This window comes from Podarcis muralis, chromosome 9, assembly GCF_964188315.1.
Source record: "Podarcis muralis chromosome 9, rPodMur119.hap1.1, whole genome shotgun sequence".
Taxonomy (NCBI): domain Eukaryota; kingdom Metazoa; phylum Chordata; class Lepidosauria; order Squamata; family Lacertidae; genus Podarcis; species Podarcis muralis.
The window spans coordinates 20,704,375-20,726,300 of record NC_135663.1 but is presented as its reverse complement, the minus strand read 5'-3'; the positions used below and the strand labels follow the sequence as shown (position 1 = coordinate 20,726,300).

The following is a 21,926-nucleotide window of genomic DNA, read 5'->3' as shown; positions in this document are numbered from 1 at the left end:
TTCTCCTTCCCTAAGCAGTCTGGCCCCCACTCCAAAAATCTGCTGTGAAGAAACCTCCTGAAACCAATTGGGGAAGAGGACAGAGGAACAGTCAATAATCAACTCCCAATTCTGCTGATGGATATTTTCCATTAGCAGAGCAACACCAACTGGATTTTGTTTAGGGAAATATTATCCCAGTCAAAGGACACTGATCAAGGTTGTACAGAAGGGCTGGTGAGGGGTGTGGCCTGGGGACAGTCCCAAGGGCCAGACAGAGAGTTTTGAAGGGCCACGATTGGCCCCCAGGGTCTGAGGATCCCCACCCTGAGGTAGGTTAAAAAGAATGGAGTGAGCAGGGTCAAAGGTACTAAAAAGTGTGTTTTTCAAAAAGGAAGCTGCGTTATTGGTTCTCGAGCAGTCAGTACAAAAACGAGTCTTGAAGGTCAGGTGGGGACAGTTAAAGGAAGATGTCTGGAGTCTCCTCTAGCAACCATCACGTTGTTTTAGAGAAAAATTGCCACCCATGCCTGCCCAAAACAGTGGCAAGCAGTATAATAAAATTGTATTTTGCTGTAAATACAGGATGAAACAAGGGCTGCAGCCCTGCTAACCTGAATATTTTAGTTCCACACGATGTAGCAAATTCCTTGTAATACCTTGTACTAAAATGTAAGTAATCTGAAGCTGCTCATTATATCCATGGTGTGCTGACTTCAAAATTGTGATAATTCAAAATCATAGTAAATGTCAATTTCTATAGCTTCCTTTTCCCCTTGACTCTAATTTTTTTATCTTCCCCAGCCCCCTGCTCTTACTTCCAAAAACTAGCCCTGGAATTTTAAGGCACACACACTTTTTTGAAACCAACCAACCAACCAACCGCCCTAGAATCTCAGGCAAACACAAACTTAACAGAAGTTGATCAAGAATATTCTGTAAACTTAGCCTTCCAAACTCTACTCCCTTTTTGCATGGAGGAAATTTGTAATTCTGCTGATAAGGATTTCAAGATACATGAAGCCCTCGGTGTAAGCAATTCAGTTGCCATGAAACTATGGCAATCTGCATTTATTACTTACAGAAGTTCAATATATTATGTTGCTTCTAACATCACTTTTTAGAAATAAAAGGTGTTGAGATAATTGTTAACTATTTCACAAAACTGTTCACATGTGTAGGAAAAGAGGATTTTTGGATATTTTTGGATATTTTTCAGATATTTATTGCATGCCACACTATGGCTGAGGCAAGCTGTGCTATGCCAATAAATCATGAGCTTAAGCTTGCGCTTAGATAACAATGGACCATCACAGGTTTTTAAGAAGTTCGTGCTTTTTTCACTTCACAGATGCATTCAATTTATTTGAAGGATTTTCTTGAAATCCCCTTTTTCTTCTATAAGGAACATAGCAACAGATCAAGGGCAGAATCATTTAATACAGGAGAACCATTTATTTTTACCTTGTGCATCTATTAACATTCTTAATGTCCCCAGCAGCTTGAACTGAACAGGGGGCATCTCGGATCTGAGAAATTTCAAAACGGCTTCTGCCACGCCAGCTGACAGCATCTTCGCCTTATTTACAACTGCATGAATAAAGAACAGATATTATCTGAGAGGAACTGCGGAGATGATACACTTACACTGTGTGAAGAGATTTAGTCCTGAGGCAGCCTTTAAACACCTTTTCCAAAGGCCTCTGAAAGCAACATGAGAGGGTTCAGTTGTGTGAGGGGTGGGTAAGATGATCTGAGGAAGCAAGACTGGGTCCTATTCTACTCCCATTTGGTAGCAGGATTTTAAAAAAATGTTTAATATAATACATTGTTTGTTTGTTTGTTTGTTATTATTTATTACTACTACTACTACTACTACTACTACTACTACTACCACTACTCTTTTATTTATATGCCACTCATCTGACTGGGTTGCCCCAGCCACTCTGGGCAGCTCCCAACAAAATATTAAAAACACAGTAAAATGTCAACCATTAAAAACTTCCCTAAACAGGGATGCCTTCAGATGTCTTCTAAAAGTCAAATAGTTGTTTATAAGGCCCTCAGAGCTGGACCTCAGTGTCCAGGCTGAACGATGGGGGTGGAGACGCTCCTTCAGGTATACTGGGCTGAGGCCATTTAGGGCTTTAAAGGTCAGCACCAACACTTTGAATTGTGCTTGGAAACGTACTGGGAGCCAATGTAGGTCTTTCAGAACCGGTGTTATATACATTATGTATCATATATCAAACAGTTCATCCTATATCAGTCCATTTAATGCCTTGTGCTATGTTAAATTTGCTTTTCTACCTACCAAAGAAAACTTTATGTAAAACTTCTATTACCTCCTTTCTTATGTTATATTAATTCTGTAAGTATATGTGGTTCCCTGTATGTCAAACTGTACAGAAAAGCTGACACGATATGTTTAACCAGTGTATGCTCTATGGATGAACAGATGTCAAACTGTGAAAGACACACATATCCTGCTCTAGCTTCCTCAACCTCCTGATCTATTTTAAAATTATTTTAGCACCATGACTCTAGGCTTTAGACTGAACTTTAAAGGTTTAGACTGCCTTTAAAACCTAGAAGTTGTCTGCTTCTGGCTATTTTCTTTAAGGGCCTCTTTGAAGCCTCTGGCTGATTTAGTAGCTTCTGGGCCCTTTTATAATCAAATAATATTTCCTGCCTAGGAAGTTTTTGGGGGCCAGGGTTTGGGCAGGGCAAGGCAGAGGCCTGAGAAATATTTCAGATCAATAAAGCACTGCTGTGTCCTTCTGTTTCATTGAGACTATTGTTTGTGGTGACTTCCAGTTGCGGAAGTTACATATTTATAAGTAAATTTATGAGTTACTTAGGTATATTAGAACCAGCCTGCACCTTTCACCAAAGGAGGTGGTAGATTTCTGGGCTATACTCACTATAGACCACAGATGTAGAGGAAAAGAGGAGGGAGGAAGCACCCTATTGGCCTGTGGCATATGATGACTGTGTTGTGTTTTTTAAATGGGGGCTGATCCACACAGCACTGGTGTGTATGTTCCAGGTGCAGAGGGATGTGGAAATGAGCCCTGCATCTGTACACCCGGCTGTATGTATGGGACACTTAGTACAAGCCAACATTATACACATGCGTGTGTACATATAGAGATCCATCCCACTCATGCGATTCATCCCCTGCAAAAGAAGGGGAAAGGGACTCGGGATAGGTGGGTCACATGAGCAAGGCATAAGAACCAACACAAATAACTGGATAGACTGAGCAAGTGTCAGGGGCTGGTAGTGGGAGGCACCAGCCAGTAAACTCCCAAGGGAAACCCCAGAGGAGGTAGGCTCAGAGCCGGGGGAGTCGTGGTGGGACACTGAGGAGAGTTCAGAGGGATAAGAAGATTAGGAAGAGGAGCTGGATGCTGAAGGGGCAACAGGGTTTTGTGAGAGAGAAGAGCTGGTGAAAGAGAGCAGTTCAGACCTCGAGGCTGAAGAAGAGGAGAGGGGTCAAGAGGCTGCTTGATCCTTCTCCTGCTGCAACAAGCTCCCCTTCCCTTCATCTAGTCCCCAAGAATGCGCAGGATAACGAGGAGACAAGAACAGACGCCAGAGGCGTGCAGACGCAATTTGAGAATGCTTGAGAAACATCCGGGAGAGGAAGAGCCTTAGAAAGGGTGGAAGGCAGTCCTGGCAACTGCTCCATAGGGGCAGGGCCTACTGGGAATGGTTGCTAAGCTGTATGTTGTTTCCTTGACTAAAGAGTTAACTTCACTGACAACAGAGCCCTGCTTCTTTCGTGCCGACCTGTGCCTAACTCCAGCCCTGACAGCAAAAATACGTGCCGAAGGCTCAACACACGTCGTGCCTACACAAAGGGATGCAGGATAGTGCGTGTGTGTGTGTTTGCAACATAAGGAGAGAGGGAGCTTTGAAGAGACAAGGAAGGTCTGCTGTGAACCTAAGACAGGTGCTGTTCTATGAACACAGAATTCAGAAGAATGCAAATCATCTCCCTCCTATCATAATCATTATTATGCAAATGACAAACAATCCACCTTGCAAACAGCTGTCTGTAACATTGCAAGGAGCCTGTGCTTTTCGCTCAGTCTCTTGGGACCTCTCTTCTGCCGTTCTTGGCAACTGCACCTGTTCCACCCCTGCGAGGCTCTCTACCCCCACGTGCGAAGCAGGAGACAGACTTTGCTCCAGAATGCATTTTAATTAAAAGTGAGAAGTTAGATGGCATTTCGAACATGGGCTAACAAGATGTTGCTTGTTCCAGCAGAGATTTCCACCTCAGAAGCTTATGCTTTATTTTTAACAAGCACTTTTCACTAAGCTGCATTTCCTCCTTGCTGAGGGAATTTCGATAGTAATTTGCACCTCTTCTCAAAATCTTGGTTTGTTTAGGGTTTTTTTTAAAAAAAGATTTAAGTGAAATGAGGTGGGAGAATAAGAAGGTTTGTGGGTGCGTGTGTGTATCTACACACAGAATGCATCTGCTGCTCTAATAACCCTTACCTGTACCATAAACATATACAAATAGACCTGGAAAGCAAATAGGTTGCTCACAGCTGAGTAACTCCCTAACAGGAGTTCAAAAAGAAATAAAAACAAGAGATGTAATGCTGCACAGAGATGCACGTAGAAAAGAAAAGTAATTGACGGGACTCTGGCTGTTTTCCCCCATACTTCATTATATCTGGTCTGCCATCAACCCAACACGGGTCAATTCAATTATATGCAAATCTCATAAACAAAGTCAAAGTGGGCGCTGCCTTATGGATTGGCAGCGAAATTTGCTCCTGATCTTTATAGCAAATCCAGCCACTTGCATCTCCACCTCCTCTTCTTTATACAGTACTGTACTATTATATTTTATAATACAAACATAATATACATAACATGGTATTTATCTGACATTTGCCCATAAGTGCTCGTGATATGATTGCAGCACTGCAATCCTTACACTACCAAGTAAGGTCGCCCAGTATTTGTCTCCCCGCATTAGAGATAAAGGAGCATAGTTAGTGCCACCCAGTTCATCTCTCATGTATTAATCATTAGGAAAATGAGGTTAAGGCTGCAGTGCTAAGTGCACTTAGTAGGGAGTAAGCCCAACGAACACAGCAGGACTTACTTCTGAGTAAACCTGTAGAGGATTGTGCTGAATTGTTTCCTAATGATACGCAGCAGGACACACAATTTGGAGGAGCAGAATTTCACCACCCCATACACCGACACCCCCCTTTCCTCGGAGCTGCTCATGAGTTTGGAAAAAACGCTAAATTGCATACCAGGAATAGCGAGGTTTCGGAGCGCGCTCAGTGCTGCATGCTGCACGGTAACATTGCCATCCTCTACGTGCCTGTCCAGGAGGTCCATCAGCTTCTGAACGATGCCATTATCCACCATATGGATACAGTTTCCATCTGTGCAAGACCAGACCATCAGAGCATGCATAAAACACTTCTCTGTTAAAACCAGTGTTTTTCCTCCACCCAAACTTTCAGCAATAAATTTTGCTCTTCTGCGACACTAGTTCATCATTTAAAATAGAACTGGGAAGACGAAACAAGAGTCTGTGACACTGTTTACCTGCTTTCCAAATTTTCTTTCTTCCTTTTTTTTTTTGGCCTAGGCCATATGTATTTAAATGCACAGTCTCCCCTACTCCATATGTTCTTCAAATCACTTTGAAAACACAATTCACAAGGGACATGCATGGCTGTTTACCTATTCCTTTGCCTTTCAGTGCATTGTGGGGACACCATCGCCTCGTCCCACCTAATGTTTGGCAAGTACTAATGTCCTACAAGGTGGCTATATTTTTAAGGTCTGAAAACAAACAAACAAAATTTTTCCGAGAGTCGGATCTCTGTTCGGCTGCTTATAATCCCCACCATAAAATGCACTATGCCAACAAATATATATTCCCTGCCCCAGTGCTATTTAAACTTTAGTGCTGACAACAAGCTGGAGTGTGAACCTCAATGATTTTTACCGTTTCTAGCAAAATTTGCAATCGCCAGTGCTCCTGCAAGCTGCAGCTGATGGCTATTAGATAGGATCCACAAAAGCACCCTTTGGAATACACTTCCTTTTCCTCCTTCAAATAGTTTTTGCATTGATTCATCTGGGGGAGGAAAGAAACAAAGTACATTTGGACAAAGTATGAAAAATATGGATCTTTACAGCTGCTTCAGGCCAAGTCAAGCCATTAAATCCATCTGGTACAGTAGCGACTATACTGTTGACACTAGGGTGGTATTCAATTAAAAAACAGCACAAACAAAATGATTCCCACTTCTGCAACAGGACTTCCCCCTTTCTCCTCCCCACACCTGCTCCACAAGGTGGCAAAAACCCTAAAACAGATGGGGGGCACAGGGGGAGGAGAACTGGAAGAGACTGAACATTCACCTTACCATTAAGTTAAAATCTCCCTTAGCTCTCTACGGAATCAGATGGGACCTCGGCCTTGTTACATTTAGCTAGAGATGCCACATTTAACTAGAGATAGCATCTAGGATACAGTGCCCTGCCACTGCCACATTCAATAAAACTTTCTTGTACCCATTGGGCTTACAGCACATGTAAAAGTTCAACCTATACAAGGGAAATCAGCATGTCTGGGGACCATGCCTGCCAACTGTCTAGGAAAAGTTGCTGGTTGTGAAAAAGAAGAAAAGCAGTTTTAGCTGAAACTACTAAAACTCAGCCACTCTAGGAGAACACAAGCTAACCCACAGACTGCAATGCGATGGCTAGAACCCGATATGCTAATGACAGCATGAGAATTCCCAGGTTCCACATGCAATACTCACCTCCCAGCAGTAGTAGAACCATAAGATCAGAGGCAGTTTTGAGCTCAGCAATGTCGTCCTCTTTGTCACTGTCCACGGTCTTTTGGACTATCTCAAGTAGACACTCCACCAGGCCTGCTTCAACCAGCTGTAGCTTAATGATATCTGGGTGAAGATAGAAGAACCTAAATATAAAATGCTTTTAAAATACAGTGGTACCTCCAGTTGTGGATGGGATCCCAAGGTTTCCGCGACCTGAGGACTGCTTCTGCGCATGCGCGCGGGGCTAAACCCAGTAAAATACTTCTGGGTTTGCTGCGCGCGCATCCCGAAGTTTACATAACCAGAGGGTTACGTAAACGGAGGTTTGACTGTACTGTGACTCCAAATAAGGCGTAGCAAAAGCAAGAAGACAAGGTAACTACAACTGTGCATGCCACACAATGCCGGAGACTACTAGCCATTATGACTATGCCCTGTCTGCAAAGTTGGAGGCATCGATGTTTCTGAATTCCAGTTGCAGGAAGCCAATGAAGCGGAGAGTGGTCTTGTGTTCAAATCCTGATTGCGGGTTTCCCACAGGCATCTGGTTGGCCACCGTGAGAGTGGGAGGCTGTTTACTAAAGATTTACTTGGTTTGCTGCATTTTATGAGTTGTACTGTTGTTGTTTTCCTCACAGAGCAAATTCATTTGCTTCTGCTCTGCTTTCTTAACCCCCCTTTAATTTTTTTTCCTTGTTCCATCCAATCACAGTTCTTTAACCTTGAATGTTACTGGATTTGGATTTGATATCCCGCTTTATCACTACCTGAAGGAATCTCAAAGCAGCTAACATTCTCCTTTCCCTTCCTCCCCCACAACAAACACTCTGTGAGGTGAGTGGGGCTGAGAGACTTCAAAGAAGTGTGACTGGCCCAAGGTCACCCAGCAGCTGCATGTGGAGGAGCAGAGACGCGAACCCGGTTCACCAGATTACGAGTATACCGCTCTTAACCACTACACCACACTGGCTCTCTGCAACTTCTGTCATCCTCAGCTATTAGTCAGGGCTGATGGTAATTGTAGTCCAGCAGCATCTGGGGACCCAAGATTGAAGAACTGTGCATAGTACAAAACACTGAAATAAAGGGGAGGGGCTCAGTCAAGGGTTTCCACACAGACCATTTCAGCTAGACACAGCTTCCTCAGCAAGAGCCGTGACTCAGCCAAATATCGAAATGAATTTCTCTCCCTCAGAAACAAAACTGTCACCAGAGTCTCACCATTTTCTGCCAAAGGAGCCAAAACTTCAAATATCATCTCCTTCTTGTCATGTTCTATTTGCTTTTTGAACAGTTTCACAAGCTCTTCAGCAATGTTTGTGTAGGCGAATTGCTCTTTGCTTGATTCTGTGAAATCAAAAAGGGGAAAGCTAAGTGCACAGAATGGCAGCACTGTTTTCTCTTCAGTTTATTAGGAGGTTACTCGGCGCAGTGATTAACAGAGCTAAACGCTCTTCGCAGACAGGAACAATATACTCCCATACTTAAGCCTGTCACTAAATGAAAAGAAAAACATCCAGGCCTTTTAAGATAAATGTGATGACCTGAATTATTAATTATGTTCAAAGCTGTTAAAAATTTGCACCAGTGGAACGTGAACGTACCCATAGCAACAGCAAAATTACCAACATATAAATTAAGCCTTCAGCTGCCATCAGCTGAACAAGAAAAATTACACAGTGAGTGCACTGGGTTTCTGATTGAAGAGACTAAAGGTCAGACCCAGCACCTTAACATTTACATGGCTGCATGCTGGCAGAATTTGTTCTGGTGTCTCAAAACAGACAAATCCAGATGCTTTGATTCAACCTTCTTTCTGGGTACCCTGAGTCTGATGGCTTTTAAAATGCAGGTGCAATATTAAGTTTATTGACCCGTTTCTGACATCTTAAGCCATCCATCAATCTACCCAGTTGCCAATGTTAGCTACTTAATTTTTTTTATGGCTGTATTATGTGGGAACCAGTGGGCTTGCTTTCAATACAACTCACAAGAGTAAGGAGAAGCAATGTTCATGTTCACACGTCATGCAAAGCTAAACCATGGCTTAACATGACAGCACTGGCTCCTGAGAAGGAGATCACAGCTGCTTGCTGCTTCCCAGGGTTTTTAGATTGGTGTGGGTTTGGCTTAGCATGTTGTCTGAATCCAGGATGGCTACGATCTCTCCTTCTTCAATGAAACCTATAACCACAGGACAAACATTGGCTACAGACCATGGTTAAAGGCAAGAGCTTAAGAATGACCCTGGCACACGTTGCCAAAAAGAAGACGATGCCACACCTTAGCTTAGCTGCCATTGTCAACTGACCTAAACACCCCAGGGAGCAGCAAATTGGTTGTGATTCCCTCTTAGGCAGCCAGCACATTTGCGTCATCACAGGGAGCATGTGGCTGTTAGGTAGTTGAGTTAAAGTAGGCCATGGGAACTTGAGGGCTGTGCCAAAGGCTTCACAGAAAAGGTGGGTTGTGAGGAGGGATTTGAAGGAAATGAGAGAGGAAGCAGTTCTTAACATACAGGGCTAATACTGAACGTAAGAACTAGCAGAACCAAACTTTATGGGTTATTTACGCACAGTGGCAATATATTTGTTTTAATTATATCATTTTCCTGTCACAGAGCGGCCTTGCCAAGCCCAACCACTGTGGACGGGTAAGGTGGTCTTGCTGCTTGCTCCCTCTGCAGCATATGAACTTAAGCAATAAAACAATACAAACAGGAGAAATCATCAACGTTGTAGTAAAAACATAAAATTATCATGTGATCTGAAAATTGTTATGGCTCCTCCAGTGTCAAGCAGACATTAAGAACCCATTTCCATAAAAAGAGGAGAGGGAAAGAGCTGGCGGAGGAGACACACATCAATGAATACGATGAATACTAAATGAAATTTAATCATTCTAAGCTATCAGTGTCAGTTTCTGCTTTCAAATTTGCCATATTTATCATAGACTTCTGAAAACGGAAAGTTTGCCCAGATTGAATGCTATAGTACAAAATTGGTTTGTTTGCTTTTAAAGTTTTTATTCCAAAATTTTCCAGGTGTTTTTTTCCAGGCCTAGCTGGACCACTGTAAGATGAAGGCAAACACCAACGCTGTTTGCATGAGAGGTCCTTCTAAACTCTTCCCTGATATCAAGTAAAGGTATCTAATTTTATAACCGTGCATAGACTTCTTTTTATAAGCTGTTATACTTTCTTGAGAGATAGAAAGCAACACTTCTTATAGTTAGGCAGTGAGGAAAAATCTGATAGGAAGTTGTATTTGAACCTTAGAAATAAACTTTATTTATGTCAGGAGTAACCAATATGGCATCCTCTAGATGTAGTTGGGCTCCACCTCCTATTGACACCAATCAGCATGGTCAGTGGTCAGTGGGGATGGAAGCTGTAGCCCAAGTGGAAAGATGAACTCATGTGCAGACATCAGGCAGGCAGAGTAGAGCTGGAAAGGGGAACTCGGGATACTTGAATAGTGAATACAGATGAAAATATCAGCACTGGTCCTCCGGCTATAAACTTGCCATAAATAGTAAATTAGAACAATGTAACACTTATAAATAAAGCAAACAGGTTTGTGGGTTGCATCCCAGGACTTACCAAGTTCTGCTAAATTGCCAAACGCAACAAGGCACATTTCAGTCAAAGCCGAATTTTGGCAATGAATGCCCAACAATTTCACTAACGTAGGGATAACTCCCATGTTGATGAGCTGAGATTGTAGGGTATCTAAAGACAGACAAAAAAAAAGGACAAACGTGTTTGAGTTAGCACTGCCTTCGCAGTATCACAGTATCCTTAATTATTCTCCAATGTCAATAATTTAAGCAAGGAGGCAACTGTAACCTACAATCAAAACACTGCTCCTCCTTGTTCTTCTGATGTCTGCTTAGTATTCAAACCTACTACATGAGAGAGACTGCCTCTCTCTGGCCACAAACCCATTTAATAATAAACTATTATAGTTTCTCCAAAATAATCTTAGACGTTGTTAAACCAGCTTTCCCAATCAGATGCCCTCTAGATGCTTGTTGGACTACAACTTCCATCATTCCTGGTCATTGGCTGTACTGGCTGGGGCTGATGTGAGTTGGAGTATAACAACATTTAGAGGGCACATGGCTGGGGAAGGATGTGCTAGTGTGCATATATCCTCAGAGGGCCAGAGATTTATTAACAACAAAGAGAAGGGAATATACATGCTGTGCCATCACTGCCTTCAATGTCTGTGCCAGCAGAGAGTCTCTCCAGAGTGAAAGAAAAATCCATGCATGCATTTCCACTTGCCCTCTGCAACCTCACAGAATTATGGATTGTGGCCTTTTAGTGCAAATATTGCATGTACATTCTACTGCTTTCCAAAGGGGTTTATACGTTCATAACAGTGTGCAAAGGACACAGGCTTCTCCAACGATAGCTGCAGCCCAAGTAAATGAAAAATGCATTTCTCATTTATACTTCCCAAATTGCCTCTTAAAGCTAGTGACTAAATACATCTCAGTATTTCAGGTAACGGAATGCTTCTGTCAACACAATCAAATAATTCTGAGGACCAGATTAAATCAATAATCATAATAAGGCAAGGTTACTCTGTTCATCACAAAAAGCCCCCTTGGATTTTCAGTTTCATGAAGAATAATAATAGGTATATTGATGTAATGTCATAGGCAGTCTCGCCTTCTCCTCACCAATGCATTTTTTTGCTTTTAAATAGTAAGGTTAGCAGGAAAAGACAGAGTAAGTACTTATGGACACTTAACACGCTAAAAGTGTTATGCAAACAAGTCACAATATAGGTTACAAAAAGCTTGATAAAACAAAGTGGCTTAACAAAGAACAGGGACGAAACATTTCAGAAGAGTCCATTGCCACTATGGTATAATCTTCATAGATAAAAAATATTATTGCGTGTAGATATTTGCAAACAAAAATATGTTTGAAGATTATCCTTAGGAGACCCCATTAGTTTACAAAACAAAAACAAAAGCTTCCACAATTTAACAAGTGAAATATGTTTGCTTTGCAACAGAAGGAAACGATGCAAAAGTCAGTTGTAGTCATACTGCACTCAGATTCCTCCAAGGATGCCCCTGAGCAAAATAACGGGAGCCTATCGCCTCACTGACTGACTCCTGGATTTTAAAAAGCAAAAGCGGTCGTATGTGTGATATTCTTAAACCTTTGTGCACACAGAATATCTGCAAACTGCCCCCCTCCCACCTTCTGAACCAGATCGGAATATATCTTGTTCCGGACATTCAAATGATTATAATTTGATTTTTAATTATTAAAGGCACGGATTCAGTAACTTCCTGCAGCAGAAAGCCACATAACACAACAATGGACAGCCCATGATGCTGGGGCATAAAGGAGCAAGCCTGTGTGTTATCACTGGATCTCCAAACCTTTCTCCTGTTGCAGGCTTGTGTTGACAACCACTGACAAAAAGGTAACTCAAGCTTTTGAACGAATGGCTGGATGTATGCAGATGTCCCATTGCTAAAACCTTGCCTAGATTCCATTCACATCAGCCAAAGACAGTGTGTGTCTCCGTTCAGACACTCACCTAATGCAAAGCTAACAGAAACACACAGGAATACCCAGGCTCTGTATTTTCTATTCTGACTGGCAGCGGACCTACATAGCCTTGGACAGGTGTCTTTCCTATTACCTGCTATCTGTTCCTTTCAACTGGAGATGCCAGGGATTGAATCTGGGACCTTCTGGGTGCAATGCAGAAATGCTACTACCATTGAGTGGTGATTCAAGGGTGAAGGTGTGGAGGCGTGATCTCTCCTCAATAATCAAAGCAGGGGTGGTAAGCTTTGTCCTTCAAGATGGTGCTGGATTAAAATTCTCATCGTCCCCAAATATTGGCCGTGCTGGCTGGGGCTGATGGGAGTTGGAAGTTCAACATCATCTAGAGCAGCCTTTCTCAACCTGTGGGTCCCCAGATGTTGTTGAACTACAACTCCCATCACCCCTAGCTAGCAAGGCCAGAGCTCAGGGATGATGGGAGTTGTAGTGAGAACCGCTGATCTAGAGGGCCACTGGGTAGCCACCATAAGGTATGATCTGGGTCCTTCATCCAATTGCCAAAATGACACCACTCTTTCCTCTCCAAAAAGGATAATATTGCATCTGAGTGTGGTGGGGGCAGGAGGGCCCTCTCGTTCCACCACCACCACAGGAAGAGGATTTTGTGTGCAAGTAAGAGCCTGAACAGAGGCCAGCAAGCTTGGAAAAATGGGAAGAAAATGCAAATTGTCAGCATTAATGTAGCAGTCAGTATTCTCCTCTGAGCTAATTTATTGAAATTTAGTATTTTTTTTAAGCCAAGAGCTCTTTCTTACAAAGCTTATTAAGAAACCATTACAATCAGAGAATGTTGCTTGAGGATGAGTGTTGAAGCTGGTCCTGTAACATGGTGTACCAACTAAAGGTTACAATCCTGTTCCTCTAAAATTAGTTGAATTTTTATTCTGACAGCAGAAGGATAGCACTGCAAAGAGTAGAGGCTAAAAATAAAGTTTAACTGCTTATTGGTAGAATGTCATATGTTTAAATGAATGTCTCTGATTACCTAAGGCGTCTTTTTTATTTTATTTTGGGGAAAATATTCCTTATTCTGTTTTTCAGGCACTGTACTTTTTATGTATTCCACCCTCTCTTTGCAAATATTAGATGGCTAAATCTCCAAGATTTCATATTCATATTGGTTTAAGGACATGCACCTTTTACTTAATAAACCAGGTTGTAATTTCAGCTTTTACAGACAATGGAAAATTATAATCGAAAATCGCTGGAGCATTTGAGTTCAGCTTCTGAAGCTGCAGAAAACAAACTGTACAATTTACCACTAACTGGTTGTATTTATGTGTAAGCCTTCCAAGATGCTGGAAAGCCCCCACTGTTACAAAGCCCCCACTGTTACAAAGCTGCTTACATTTATTTTTCAGCAAGTGCATGAAAGTGCCCCATGCATACAGGAATGGGTAAATAATAATTCGTTCTCCTTTAATGCCATTCTAAGTTGTTCAGAATCTTGAGGCTCCTCCAGACATTAGTTTGGCTGTTGCTTGGTAATGCCAGACATTTGAGATTCCATGAAGGTCAATCAGCTTTGTCTTCTTCTAGTGAGTGCACAAGAAGAAGCCACAATGCAGCTAGCAAACACATCACCACAGATCATGTCAGAAGGAGCATGGGGATTATTTAGGAAACTTGGAAAAACAGAAGAGTCAACTGGCTCAACACAAGAATTAGGACACAGCATTGTGTTTCCCACTTTTAAATTCCATTTGTTTCCTCATATGCTCTTGGAATAGGGGTAGCCGATATACTATCCTTCAGATGTTACTGGATTCCCTATCCCATTAACTCCAGCCATGATGGCTAATGACCAGGGATGGTGGGAACTAGAGTCAAACAACATCTGGACACTGGGCATTTGGTGCATTATGATTTACTGATAGATATTGGGATGGTCTGCCATACATTGGCAAGAGTGCCTGACCCCCAGTTGTTTAACAGTAGCAAAAACAAAGCTATTTATTCAATCTGATACTGAAATCAAATTCCTACTCAGACTCTGCCTAGAGGCACTCTGTTCTTTAACTCTAATGGTGTGTCTTTTGCACCTGGCGCTGGTTGGTAAATCGCTGAGCGAAAGATAGAAGTGGATCTTGCAAGCCTGAAATCTGCCCAGAGGCTCCCAGTAAGAGAAGGCAGGAGCTGAAGACTCAGAAGAAACACAGAAAAAAGGACAGAAAAGCACAACGTATGGCAAATAATGTGGATAGAAAGTTCATGCTGCTTCAAGAGATGTTAAGAAGCGATCATGGAATGTATACATTTGAAAATGCTTTGGAAACCAAAATCCCCCCCATTCACAGTCGAACATCACCCCAGAAATTTGATTTTCTCAACCCAACTCTGGTTTCAATCTACTGAAAGGCCGTTGTTGCAGAACGTTTAGCCTGAAGTTTGGGCAACCAGACAAGTGGAACAATGTTTTAAGACACATTAACAGTTATATGACGAAACAAGCAATCTCATCCACTATGGTTTGTAAACCAACTCAACAAAGCCTGCGGCTCATTAACACTGCAGGGAGACACAATGTATTTGACAAAGATATAAATTCAGATGCTAAGTAAGGCAACCTTGTGTACTGCTTTAGTCAAGAGTCCATCAATTTAAGTGGTGAGTTTGAAGCTTATATTTTTAAGAGGAAGTGTGCTGACAGCCCAAGACTGGATGGTGTGCAGAGTCAACTCTTTTGTGCAATATTTCTTTCATTCTATGCTTATTTAAGCCCTTTTTAGAATACCCAAAGAGAGCTGGTTTCCAAGAATTTTTTAGCTCATGCCTATGAAATGTATATATTTACCATTACGTAACTGTAACCTACCGCTATACCTTTGGAAATGCAACTTTCAAGCAATATGCAAATAAACACACAAGCCACTGTAGACACAAGCATTAGCAAAGGAGAAATGCGTGGCTTGAATATTGATCCGCTTTCCATTTTTGCCTACATAAGATTTTCAAGTGGAGAAAAAGAAATGCAAAGCAGCAGAACATTAATCAACGAAAGCAATATATTCCAGTCACATACTTCCAGAGCGCTTGCAAGATTAAGACAAGCTCAGTGGTTTTACATTACACTATTAAGAATTTTTCTTCAAAGGTAATGGAGGAAAAGTCGAATCTGGCAGATTGAATTTTAACACAAAATGAAATGAGAAAGTATAATGTAAAGAAACATGATTTTTAGATACAAACAATGTGTGTGTGTGTGTGTGTGTGTGTGTGTGTGTGTACACAGGAAATAAGATAACAGTTCTACATACCTCTTGTGTTTCTATTTTTATATCTCAAATCAATAAATTAATAAATACCATGTGGTGCAGTGGTCTGGGTGTTGGGTTGGGTCAGGGGTAGCCAGGGAATGGCTCAGCTAACATGGCTAATGGCCAGGTATGGTGGGAGTTTAGTCCAACAACATATGGAGGACACCAAATTGGGCATGCATAGGTGAGGTTGAAAGACTGTAGCTTGCACAAGGCACAGAGTGAGCTTCTGAAATCCCCAGATCCAAACCTGTCTTCTGGTTTTGTTGTTAAGCTCTGAGCTACCTGGATGAAGGACGGGATAAATACACTAAACAAAATGTTGAAGTGTGGACCACTCTCCTTCAGCGTTTCAGAAAGCCAGCCACACCTCCTTCCAGTCACTCAATTTAATTTGCCCTCCCCAACAGACACTCAATGTTTTGGGACTGCTGAGCATGCTCAGTCCTCATTGGGCCTTGTTGTTGTTGCCCTGTTAGCTTTGTTTTCTAAAGGACGGGTTGCTAAAATTTTACCCTCCAGATGTTGTTGGACTAAAACTATCACCCCTGACTTTTGACCATGTTGGCTGGGGCTCCTAGGAGGTAGAGTCCAACCATGTCCAAAGGGTCCCAGGTTAGCCACTTTGTACTTCTGTAAACCTTGGAGTTCCCCCAAGCATGATAATAAATCCCTGTTGCTCACCAGTGGAGCCATTTTGCCTAACGTCCTGTCAGCACTCACCACCTGAGTTTGTTATCAGAAGGAGTGGAAATTCCAGGCTACGATTTGATCTTACAAATTCTCACTTACACCCATAGTTATGACTCAGCAAAACAAATGGCATATGGACCAACAACCACAAGACTTCCTTCATCAGTAAATATATTCTTGGGATGGAACAAACATCGCACCAACATGACAGGGATACACACCCAGTCTGGGAACGCTTAAGGATTTGGGTGGCAGAGGACTCATCGTGTTTGAACCATCCTTTGCTGGCAATGCTATCATTCCGTAAAGTGGAATTTGTATCTTACAAGATCCCCTTTACAGAAAAATACATCTGTATCTACACATACCTTGCAAGATGGGAGGGAAAAGGAGAGAAGCTGCTGCATATACCCATTTGAAAAGCTGTTCCTCTGACTGCTGCAGTCAACACTGCTGCAGTCCCCACCCACCACCACTGCAATGCTTCAGAGGCAATAAATCAGGGGGTGGCCAAACTCTGGCTGCTGCACAGATCAAGTGCAGCTCATGGGAGGACTTAGAAAGTAAAATTTAAAAGCCTCTTACTTTGTTAGCAGGCTGGTGGCCACAATTAAAATTATTCATCCTCCTCGCTTACAGGGTTAAAGTACCATGTGAAGCAGCAAGGCAAATGGCAAAACTGAATAAACAATAACACAGCAGGGTGGCGGATGAAGAAGAGATTTGGGGAGCAAAGGATAAACCATGGCAATGACAGCTTTTAGTAAGCGAGGAAGAAAAGCTTATGAAAACAGAACTCTGGTGTGATTATCAAGCCATTGTGGGTGAGGCGGAGATGGAGAATCTGGGTGCACCCCGTGACTTGACCATATGAAGATCTGGCTCCTCAGCTCTTTAGAGTACAATCCTAACTCCATTTACCTGGGAGTAGGACCTACTGAATTTCATAGGACTTACTTCTGAGGAGACATAGTTAGGACTTGCAATGTTAGTCTATTTACTCTGGGCACCACAGCTGTAAAGGAGGAAAGGGCAGCTTGTTAACTTGGAAAAGGTAAGGAAATGAAAGGAAAAAGCAGCAGCATTTTAGAAGGAGGATAAAAATCAGTGTGCATTTAATGTATTATTCACAGAGCTATCATCAGATCATAGGAACTGTCATTGATGCAATCCACAGCCCTGGATGCAGTTTGAATGAGACGGAGGTGCCGCGGAGCCCAGCCTTTGAGAATCACCTCCTCAAATGGTGGGCCCTTCTGGCAGTAGTCGGTGGAAATGCACAGAACAGGGCATTTTGGGTCAGGGGCTGGACCAACACAGTATCCATTGGTTCCTAATTTAGCCCAACTGCTGTCACATGACAGCAATGGGCCCAATAAAGGTCTCTTCACAGCACCAGCTTGGGAGCCGCCTTAGCAGAGGGCCTTTTTTTCTCTTCCACACACAACCCAGTCACCTTTCGCTGTGACCAGCGTGAGCAGCAGAACTATGGCTATGCCTATACTGCTCCACTATGTTCCCCACTACCAGCTAGGGGTTTAAGAGCAAAAGAAGAGTTTCCTGGATAGGGCCAATGGCTCATTGAGTCCATAATCCTTTTCTCACAGTGGCCACCCAAATGCCTGCGCGAAAACCTCAACAGCACCCTCCTCTTCTGTGGCTTCCAGAAAATGGCATTCAGAACCTTTAATGCCTCTGACAGCAGAGGCCAAACCAGAAACCATTGATAGCCTTATCTTCCATGACTTTGCCCATCTTTTATTTATTTTTTAAGCAAACCAAGTTGGTGGCCTCTTGTGGGAATGAGCTCAATAGTTTAACTATGTGTTGGGTTTGGATTACATCCTAATACTCAGGGCTTTTCCCCCCAGCTGGGACTCACTTTGTTAAAATCTTCATACATTTGTAAATGATTTCCCCCCCCCCCCCTGAAAGAGGGGAACCTTTTCTTTCTTTGGCTTCAAATTATGCACCTATGTGTTACAGCAGGCGGCACTGTAGAATACAGTGGTACCTCGAGTTAAATACTTAATTCATTCCGGAGGTCCGTTCTTAACCTGAAACTGTTCTTAACCTGAAGCACCACTTTAGCTAGTGGGGCCTCCCACTGCTGCCGCACCGCCAGAGCACGATTTCTGTTCTCATCCTGAAGCAAAGTTCTTAACCCGAGGTACTATTTCTGGGTTAGTGGAGTCTGTAACCTGAAGCATATGTAACCCAAGGTACCACAGTAATTATTTTCTCTTGTGAGTGTGAAGAGCAAACGGAGGTTTTTCTCATTGATTGATTGATTGATTGAATTTATATACCGCCCTATACTTGGAGGTCTCAGGGTGGTTAATGGAAAAGATCACACTATATAAAATAAATAAAACAAAACAATAAATAAAATAAAATAAATCAATCAATAACCCAGCAACCCCCCCCAAAAGAGCCACATTTTAAAAGGGCATAGGATATTGATTAGGTAAACCAAAGGCCTGTTTAAAAAGGAATGTTTTTTGCCTGGCGCCTAAAGGTGTACAGTATAATGAAGGTGACAGGCGAACATCCCTGGGGAGAGAATTCCACAGACAGGGAGCCACTGCAGAAAAGGCCCACTCTTATGTTGCCACCCTCCTGACCTCTCAAGAAGGAGACATCTTCTGGGATGGGTCCTGCTATCCAGAGTTTTTGCAGGTAATTGTATCAAAAATCCTTTAAAACTTTTTTTTTTTTAATCTACAACTTTTTAATCTATCATGGGATGCCAGTGTGCCTTTAAATACTGGAGGCCACTGAGAGTTCCAAGTAGGAAGAAGTTAAGATAGCTGGAATTAGACCAGCTGGGGTCAGAGTGACCCAAAGTCATGGAAATTATATAAATTGCTATCAGTTCCTCTAATAGCGAACCACACAGATGAGTGCCTATGTGGCTGCAGCCTGGAGCCACAGAGAAATGAGATGGAATTATTTGCTTGACGGAATCATTGTGGGTTGCAGAGGCAAAAAAATTTAAACCTCAAATGCAGCCCAATGGAAAAGAAAATGGAAACATAAGAAGAGCATGCTGGACCAAGTCAATAGGAAACCTTCTCCCTTCCAGCAACTGCCATTCAGAAGCACACTGCCTCCAACCGTCTGGTTTTATTGATTATACCGACAGGTAAGAGCACAGACGGTCTCCACCATTAGCTTGTGAAAGATTATGGTCCTTGTGATTTCAGACTTCTTCCATTCCCCGACATTTCTGTTTTGCTACTTGGTGGTTACATTTTTTTTGAAGTACATAAAAGTTAATACAGAAAAATTCAGGATCCTCTCATAAAACCGATATCGACTGTGATGTAACGCCCCCAAAGATAAAGCTTCATATGGTCTATTTTCAAAATTTCATCCTTGAGGTGGGAGGAAGTGTCCTGGATTTCCCTTGTTGCAGTCCAGCTGTAAAAAGGGGGAAAACATTACTTTTCTTCCCACCAGAGAGATGAACCAATGAAAATGGACCACATGAAGCTTTCTAATTCGGGATGCAAATATTCGAAGTGTGTCTTGCCACAGACACATTGTCAAAACAGTCCCTCCAACACAAACACACACTCCCCTTAATTATACTCCTTGAAATACGTCAAGGCCCTATAGTTTTTTTATGTTAAAAAAAAAGAGGGCATCAGTAATGCAGATTTTTCTCCTGGATGGAATAAGTAGCTCATTTAATATTTATACATTGTTTGGACTGCTCAAAAACTGTTTACCTGGGAGCTTATATTATAATTAGTTTATTTAGAAAAGTGCTCACAGGTGATTAGGAAGAACTGCCAGTTTAATAATGAACCTCAGAGATTGGGCAGGGGGGCAATCCTCTTGGGCTGCCCAGTCGCCCTGTCTGTTAGAAATAATAGCTCTCCCTCTTCCTCAGATTAATTCAAGGGAGTCGGCGGAACCACTTCAAAGACGGGAGAAATCTATTAAGCTAAAACCATTTTGCAGACAGAAAAAAGTTAATGAGAAGACTTCATAGAATGGGACACAACAGCAGCAGAGCTGGGTGCCATACATAAAATGCACGGAACAGCAAAAGAAGCATTTTTGTTATTAAGAAAAGTGATGAAAGGACTATTTATGAAGGTTCACACAATCCTTTTAGACAAAAACCAGTTGCCCACATTCTGCCACCAGACGGGGTCTGGCTTGATTGTTACTGGCTTACTTCATAATGTCTTCTGAAACTTCATGCACCCTAGTTGTAGCATGAAGCTCCTGGCTTGCATTAAGCCTTAAACTCTCATTATGTCAAAACTTGGAAATTCTGGCTTAATGTCAGTTAGCAAACAAACAAACAAACAAACAAAGCATGATGCAATACAAGCCAGGATCTTGATAGTGAAGCCAGTGTGCAATTGAAGGGGAGCAAGATGGAGGGGAAAGGGGAGGAGTTTGGCCCCAAGGCTAATTCTTAGCATCATAAACTCAATGGCCCAGTTCAGACAGTCTTTCCCAGTTTCATAAATCCACGTTTATGAAGCCTTGAATGACTGCCCTAACTGGGCCACTGGCTCACAAAGGCTCAACCCAGATGTTAATTCCTGACATTATAAACCAATGTTTCCCAAACTTGGGTCTCCAGCTGTTTTTGGACTACAATTCCCATCATCCACGGCAACTGGTCTTGCTAGTTAGGGATGGTGGGAGTTGTAGTCCAAAACAGCTGGAGACCCAAGTTTGGAAAGCACTTTTAAACCATGGTTTATGAAGGCAGGCATGTGAAGCCCAAGCTGGGCCACTGAGTTCTCTATAGGGGTGTGCAACAGTTCCTTCCCATGGGGAACAGGAAAATGTCTTCACAACACCCCTCTGGCAAATAAAGAGCTCCCCTGCGTATGAGGTGTTGCCCCATACATTTCAACACAGGAAACAAAGCTGCATGAGTTTTCCTTTCCACATGCAAAATTGCTCCCTCCATTGAAATGAGGGGAGAAGCTCTCATTTGCTTCCAGAAGCCCTGCGCATGAGGATTTGAACAGGGACAAACATACATTTACTACTCTGATATTTACAATCATTTTGCTAATACAATGGGAAACACTGTTTTTACCTGTAATTAAAAGAAGCAACTTGTCTTGCGTACTGGTTTTAACATTATATAGATATATATTAAAAAAAGAAAATCCTAGGTGTATAATGTATTTAGAGAAAAGGGTTTCTTAGGATTTTTGTTTACCATTCTCATTGCTATAGTTCATCAGCATGCCACAAAAGACAGTCATGAGCTTCTCACTGGCTGGATCTGTTTTACTGCACAGTGACCTTAAATGGTCTATTACAATCTCTGCCCCACCTGCATGGTCAACTGCGCTTCTGCCCTCATCTGTAAAAAAAAGAGTCAAGTTAAAAATAAAATTAAAAAGGCACTTAAGAGTTCCAAACATAACAATAGTCATAAAAAAGTAGATGGGTCTCGGATAATTAGCGCTTCTGTAATCACAGCATGAACTGGGCAAAGTATTTACACAAGTGCTTAAGGGATAGGCTGCTACAGGCACCTTATTTTAAGGGCAATTTCTTGCAAGACATAAACCT

The 21,926-nt window shown here is 42.3% G+C and overlaps 1 protein-coding gene across 6 annotated transcripts in view; it reads right to left on the bottom strand.

Moving 5' to 3' along the window:
* The window catches only part of RAP1GDS1 (Rap1 GTPase-GDP dissociation stimulator 1), a 102,451-nt gene that overhangs the window by 9,286 nt on the left and 71,239 nt on the right, over positions 1-21,926 (bottom strand). For 5 of the 6 annotated variants that reach the window (XM_028743425.2, XM_028743423.2, XM_028743424.2 and 2 more), the window contains 7 exons: positions 21,568-21,714; positions 10,420-10,548; positions 8,040-8,165; positions 6,798-6,941; positions 5,975-6,106; positions 5,268-5,402; positions 1,444-1,569 (listed from right to left, as the gene is read on the bottom strand). In XM_028743425.2, coding sequence (XP_028599258.1) covers positions 1,444-1,569; positions 5,268-5,402; positions 5,975-6,106; positions 6,798-6,941; positions 8,040-8,165; positions 10,420-10,548; positions 21,568-21,714 — 939 coding nt within the window. The remainder of the gene's footprint in view (positions 1-1,443; positions 1,570-5,267; positions 5,403-5,974; positions 6,107-6,797; positions 6,942-8,039; positions 8,166-10,419; positions 10,549-21,567; positions 21,715-21,926) is intronic. The other variant, XM_028743426.2, reaches the window with a different exon arrangement.